Source organism: Orussus abietinus, unplaced genomic scaffold (assembly GCF_000612105.2).
Source record: "Orussus abietinus isolate OABI.00-Male unplaced genomic scaffold, Oabi_2.0 scaffold301, whole genome shotgun sequence".
Lineage (NCBI taxonomy): Eukaryota > Metazoa > Arthropoda > Insecta > Hymenoptera > Orussidae > Orussus > Orussus abietinus.
In genome coordinates, this window is record NW_019394450.1 from 100,327 (window position 1) to 107,844 (window position 7,518).

At 38.2% G+C, this 7,518-nt stretch overlaps 1 protein-coding gene across 2 annotated transcripts in view; it reads right to left on the reverse strand.

Annotated features, from left to right (window-relative positions):
* The window catches only part of LOC105702750 (prolyl endopeptidase FAP), a 28,063-nt gene extending 21,897 nt beyond the window's left edge, over positions 1-6,166 (reverse strand). For both annotated transcript variants that reach the window (XM_012430568.1, XM_012430567.1), the window contains exon 1: positions 5,990-6,166. In XM_012430568.1, coding sequence (XP_012285991.1) covers positions 5,990-6,022 — 33 coding nt within the window. In that variant the 5' untranslated portion in view covers positions 6,023-6,166. The remainder of the gene's footprint in view (positions 1-5,989) is intronic.
* Between the last annotated feature and the right edge of the window lie 1,352 nt (positions 6,167-7,518).

Genomic DNA, 7,518 nt, shown 5'->3' on the forward strand with positions numbered 1-7,518 from the left:
CTTTATTCCAAATATTTTCACATACATTTCCGCCGTGGCGTAATGTGCAATTAGCTCGCTGGTTAAAAACGAAGTTGCTTCATTTCGCGAAACGGCCGAGATGATAACATTTTTTGTCAAAATCAAAATTTAATTCAAAATTTAATATGAAACTCCGTTGAAAATGTCACAAGATGAATCGTGGGGGAAAGTGATACTGTACGGTCGTATAACTATTAATTTAGCATTTCGTTAAAACTGAACGCATGCATAATCAACATATTTGGGTTAAATTCATGTTACCTTCTATAAGAAGTGTGATGCATAAAATATGAACTCGTTTGTTTATATGCTTCGAAATAAAGAAAAGGTAAGTATTAAAGTACCGTACCCTTAACCCTTAATCCTTAACCCTTAACCGAGGGACCATTCACTCCGAAATCATTGAAAGCGATTTCCTTTTTTGAGAATCGATTGCCTTTGCTTTCATATGATAAACAGTATTGTGATTCAGTAACAAGTGACGTTCGGCTTAAAGATTGCGACAATCTTCCGATGATTTCCGGTGATTTCCACCGATTTTCCCGTTATTTCGAGCATCAAAATCCATAATTTCCTGAATTAATAATCCTCCGCCCTTAACGATATACCCTTAATGCACCGATTAGAAACAGCTTTCTCTAAAATGACCGAAGTACTGGAAAAATGAATGGATGCATCTTCGGCAATGCCGTATTATAATTTAATTTCTAAAACAACATTCAATTAAAACCTAACCCATGCGCCCTCTACATTCAATACCACCGTACGTTCATTTAATTTTTAATTTAAATTTAAATTAAAACCGGACCCACCAGTATTCCACACATTTGGTACAAACATACATTCATGTAACCTTTTAAAGAGAACCTTATACATAAAACATGAGGCTCATATGCTCCAGTTTCGTGAGAAACAAAAGGTAGACGGTGCAGCACCGGCCGCTTAACCCTTTACCACAAGCCTTCGGTACACCGATTAAATATGGCGCCCTTTCTTTGAAGTGACCAAAATGCTGGAGAGCCCGATACTCGACGTCTCTCTCCACGCGGAGGACACTTTCCAGATCCCGGAATTTAATTCGAAGCCCGTTTTTCAAAGGGTCGCAATGACAAGGGGCCAGGGCGAATCCTCAATGGTGCTCATCCCCCGTTTAAAGGAAGTCGTCGGTAACGAGCTTGCGGTACAGGGGCTTCGCCTTGCTCCTTGACCCTCCCCGTGCTTTCTTCATGAAAGTTATATCAACGTGGCCCAGGGCCAGGTTGACCTCTCCAACGTCGGTAAAGGGAAAAGTAGTCGTTCCACGGGTGGAGCGAGTAACCAGCGCTAGTCGGCCAGCAGTCAGCTGCTTTCAGCTACCGGAATCGATAGCGGAAGGGCCGGTGTGGAGCTCAGATGGGCGCCATAACTCGACGGGATCTCCTATCAGTCCGGCACGCCGAATACCGGGCACGGTTTGCCATTTCGTTTTATTCGATCTCGGCGAATGCACAAGTCTTATTTTTCCTTTATTCGGTTACATTTACTTTCTAATTTTTATTATTCGGCTAGATGAAGGATGGGCGCCATAGCTTGACGGGAAATCCTATCAGTCCGCCACACTGAATACCATGCGCGGTTTGGCATTTCATTTTATTCAATCTCGACGAATGCAAAAAAACTTATTTTTTCGTTATGTGATTACATTTAGTTTGTAATTTTTATTATTCGGCTAGATGAAAGATGGGCGCCATAATTCGACGGGATCTCCTATCAGTCCGGCACGCCGAATACCGGGCACGGTTTGCCATTTCGTTTTATTCGATCTCGGGGAATGCAAAAGTCTTATTTTTCCTTTATTCGGATACATTTAGTTTGTAATTTTTATTATTCGGCTAGATGAAAGATGGGCGCCATAACTCGACGGGAAATCCTATCAGTCCGCCACGCTGAATACCATGCACGGTTTACCATTTCGTTTTATTCGATCTCGGAGAAGGCAAAAGTCTTATTTTTCCTTTATTTGATTACATTTAGTTTCTAATTGTTATTATTCGACTAGATGAAAGATCGAGCTCAGATGCACGCCATAACTCGACGGGGTCTTCTATCAGTCGGCAACAGCAAATACCATGGACAGTTTGCCATTTCGTTTTATTCGATATCGAATGCAAAAATCAATGCCGCTTCGTCATTTAATTCCGTTCAACGCAGACCCGTAAACTAAACAATATGTACTATTCTCGGATTCACTGTTTTATAATTTCAACCGCGACAAGAGAAAAAGTACATACTTCCACATACGTTCTTTACTTATTTAGTAAATCAGTTATATTACGTTACTTATTTAATAATTTAGTCATATCACGTATAGATCTAAGTGAATACAATGGTAATGCTAATGTTTAATACAATAAATAAATTAAACAATTCCTGTGATGAAGGTAGGAAGAATTTCAAGCTCTTTTTCGGCACGAGGAGATAAAACAAAGAACACTGCTCGGCTATGAAGAAATGAAAACTGGGTAAATGTTCCTTTCTTCATGCAATGTAAAAATTAATTATATTATTAACATACGTCTACTCGGGTTTATATATTAGGCTAGCGCATGTACAGGGAGTGTATTTATGAGAACGTGTAACGATAAAAATATTATTTTAGTAAAAGATTAATAATCTGTGTATATGTGTAAGTAGCAAATCAATGTTAAGAAATAGAAATTTTAGGAAACACAAAAATTTCAGGAGGTCGTCACGAAGAAGCATTCCCGGATTTCTTGAAAATACCTGAGATTGCGTATTTATCGGACAATAGGTAGAAAGTACCTCTGGACATTTGCGGCACATGTCGGGAGGAAATGAGGAATTTTTTATTCATGAGACGGTGGTCAAAGATAGAGGTACCCACGGAAGGCATCTCTTCAGGATCTTTTCTTCCGTACACCATTCTACACATTTTCAGCATTTCAAGATCTAAATCCTTTAGTAATGGAAATATTGAGGGCGGTAAAGATATATAATTTAAAAAAATAATCTTTCAAAATATTCGCGACCCGCGCGATTAAGAATAACAAAATGTCGAAGGATTGATTTTCCAAAGATTCTGAGACCTGCAATGAATTTAAAAATCGAGTACATGAAAGGTGTATGTGATACACCTTTCATTTTATTATTTATCATAGTTATGTGATAACTATGGTAAATAAGAAAATTTAATTAACTGCTTTTGGGAAATAAATTATGACAAAATAATTAATTAGTCAACGATAACGTAAAGTCTGCTGTTGAAGGGCACGCTCTACTTACAGTTGCATGGATGTAATGTATGTAATGTATGTAATGCATGTATTGTAATGGGGTTATAAATTGTCGGAACGTTTAGTGTTAATAGATTGAAAATAAAGGAGAAGATGTAAACAGTTAAATAAAAATTATATGATACACAATATGTCCAATTTTATATACTTCAGCAATAAAGATAATCATGAAATATAAATAAATAATAACTCTTAACCCCACAAGCTTGCACGTGCTATTTGGAAAATATCACTGTCAATATTAAGAATTAAAAATCAACATTAAAAACGATTATCGCAAAACACGACTCAAGTTTAAAGCTCCTAAATGAGCTTTCGCATAATTCTCCAAAATCTTCCCGCTCTAAGTTGTAAACTTCTAAAGTCAAACGTTCCCCCATCTCTTTTAAGTGTACAAAAATTCAGTATTATATATAAAAAAAAAAAAAAGAAATACATCCACTATCACCAAAATAATTTACCGTAATTTTCTTTAAAATTATACCTGAATAGATCTGACGTGTACACTTCTAAATAAACCCCTCGAAAAATTAAATCTAAAAGAAACTGGACCGGATAAAAAATGTGCTACCCAATACATATTCGGAACAATATATTTAAGCGATTTACTAAAAATCACTCGACTCCTCGAATTGCTATTAACAAATTTCTCGTCGGCGCTTCTAACCCTTCAAAAATGCTTTCCACTAATAAAGTAACATGTTACATGTCCTCAAACATGCATTTCTAGGAACAGATTAGCAAAAAAACAACGTAATAAATGGAACAAACTGTTGGTGAATAACATTTCATCCACGCATGAGCCTTTCTGGGTTATACATTAATCGACATAAAAAGTATTTCCCATGTGTCGACATTTTTACCGACGAGGGAAGTTATAACAGCAAGATGGTATGTGTTGCTAGCAGAGAAGAGTGGTCGGCTTAGGCTATAAAGGGTCGGTCCAACATAAAATAGAAGCGAGGGATACTCGAACTATAATACCTCGCCATCATAGATGATATCGCGGTCCGCCTTATGTGCCGTAAAAAAATTCTCTATGTACCTATACTTTCAACGCCACGTGATAACACTCGGCAAAGCTTTTCTCTTATATCTATAAATCCTTTACGAGTTGAAAAGATAAAAAAACGTTCCCTTGTACCAGTACATTCAATTTATAAATAATTTACAATTAAGTTATAATGTAACAAAAAAGAATCAGGTTATTTTTATGGGAATAAACTATTTTAGTAGGTATACACGTGTTGATGAAAAATTGTTTTTTAAATCTAATATATATCTATCGGATTTAATTGCAACATTTTATAATCCGTGATTTGTTAATTAATACGATTAGATGTATAGTGATTCGTGGGTAATACCGGGCTTCTTTAGAATTTCAGTCACACGAAGGGTGACAATTCGTGATAACATTCCAACAGTGGGATAAAAAAGTGGTAGGCGCCAATTCGACTATAGAGGGTCGGTCCAATATGACGGAATCGAGGAAAACTACCCTATCGTCCGAGATATCGTTAAGCCCCCTTCGAAATAAGAAAGTAAGCTTACCCTCTCAAAAATATACACCTTTAGAATTTTAGAAAATATCTTAACACAACTTCTGGCGAAATTACGACACTTGCCGAACGCGAAATAATTGATATCTATAACACCCCGTGATGTTTAAAGAATACACAGAAAATTATACACTTGTGTACATTGTACCTACTATATATCCATATATCACCCTTATGTTATACGTATATCATCCGCGAATGAAAACTACTCACAGCCAGTATCGTATTTATAATCGGTCTACCCAGATAACATTCCTGGATCCTATAAATGTTCTACGAATATTCACGTAGAATATTTCCTTGTTCTAGAATAAGATGCAAATATTTCAGATATACAGAGCACGGAACGCAGAATTTTTTAGAACAATCAAAGCATGTTCTGGCTTATGGATGTATATAATAGAATATTTACTCAAAATTCCAAATATCCAGAGTATATTAAAAGATATAAAGGAAATTCCTAGGTCCAGTGGTGTTATCTGGGTGTTATTTACTAAATATTCCAAATATCCAGAGTATATTAAAAGATTTTAAAAAAATTCATAGGTACAATGTTGTTATCTGAGTGTTATTTACTAAATATTCCAATTATCCAGAGGTATATTAAAAGATATAAAGGAAATTCATGTGTTATCTGAGTGTTATTTACTAAATATTCCAAATATCCAGAGTATATTAAAATATTAAAAAAAAATTCATAGGTACAATGGTGTAATCTGAGTATTATTTACTAAATTTTCCAAATATCCAGAGTATATTAAAATATTAAAAAAAAATTCATAGGTACAATGGTGTAATCTGAGTATTATTTACTAAATTTTCCAAATATCCAGAGTATATTAAAAGATTTAAAGAATACTCATAGGTACAATGGTGTTATCTGGGTACGCGAAGTGTCCGGGAATGTCGTTTCTCCTGGGATAATAAAAAACATTTGCGGAAAGTGGGATGAAATAAATCGACGAAATAAGCAGCGTGCAGTGCCTGTTGCCCTAGGGAGCAGAGGCAGGGTAAAGGTGGCGGTGGTGGGCGCCGAGGAAAGTGGTAGGCGCCAGGGGGCTAGGACGGTTCGGGGTCGCCTCCTAAGAGAGAGCGGACCGAGGATTCGCGAGTTACCTCGTCGTCGTAGATGTTGTCGTGGTCCGCCATGAGTCCAGGTTAGGGTTGGACGCCTCTCGGGTCCCTCCGGCGAGCCGATACTCCGACCGATCGGCCGGTTCTATCCCATTCGAGCCTCGGGGGAGTCCGCGGTGAGCCGACGGCAGTCCCGGCTGCCCGACGCTGTGGGTCCACCTGCGACGCGTGGAGCTCTGGTACTGAGCGGCCCCGAGGCCGAGGACTCCCGGCGAGAGATGCTGCGCGCACGGCCCGAGCCTGCGCCGTGACGATCCTGCGCGAGCACGACCCTCCGCCAGTCGCGCGCCGCTTCGCCGACCGGACAACCCCTGCACCGCCGACGCGCACTTCACGGCGCACCGCTGCGGACCTCGCATGGGTCCGACTTCCCGGAGAGGTAGAAACCTCTTGCGATGCATGGGATACTTATCGATTTCTTTGGTTCCTCGAGTATCTCTTGGTAAATCATGTTTCAATTAAGAACTAAGCACCAGGCTTCATTTTAAAATTCGAACTTAGATATTTTACCGATAAGTTAAATATGGAAAGAAAGGGTTACAATAAATGGTATGGTCTTATAAGATTTTCAGACCCGCACTTTACGGTGCATCGTTGTGCACCTCGCATGGGTCCGACTTCCCGGAGAGGTAGAAACCTCTTGCGATGCATGGGATACTTATCGATTTCTTTGGTTCCTCGAGTACCTCTTGGTAAATCATGTTTCAATCGAGAACTAAGCATCATGCTTTAATTAAGATCTAAGGATCATGTTTTAATCAAGAACTAAGCATCGTGCTTCATTTAAGAATTAAAATTTGGATATTTTGCCAATAAGTTAAATATGGAAAAAAAGGGTTACAACGAATGGTATGGTCGGATACAATTTGCAGACCCGCACTTCACGGCTCAGCATTGCAGACCTCGCATGGGTCCGACTTCCCGGAGAGGTAGAAACCTCTTGCGATGCATGGGACTCTTATCGATTTCTTTGATTCCTCGAGTATCTCTTGGTAAATCATGTTTCAATTAAGAACTAAGCACCAGGCTTCATTTTAAAATTCGAACTTAGATATTTTACCGATAAGTTAAATATGGAAAGAAAGGGTTACAATAAATGGTATGGTCTTATAAGATTTTCAGACCCGCACTTCACGGTGCATCGTTGTTCACCTCTCATGGATCTGATTTCCAGGAGAGGTAAAAACACCATGCAATGTATAGGGTACTTATGGATTCCTTTGACTCTTCGAGTATATATTTGTAAACCATACTGTAATTAAGAACCAGCACTATATATTTGGTATAAGTATTGAACACTTATCGATTTCTTTATTCCTTTGTGTATTTGTTTGTATTTTGTAATTTCGGTTAATTAAGAATCAAGAGTCATTTACTTCAGAAGTTTTGTGGGAGAAAAATTGTTATTATGAATGAAACAATCATCTCTAGAGGTGCACTTTGTAATACACCGCTACAAACTGTGAACGCGTTCAATTTTTCGGTGGAGTTGAGACCCTTCTTCAAAGGGA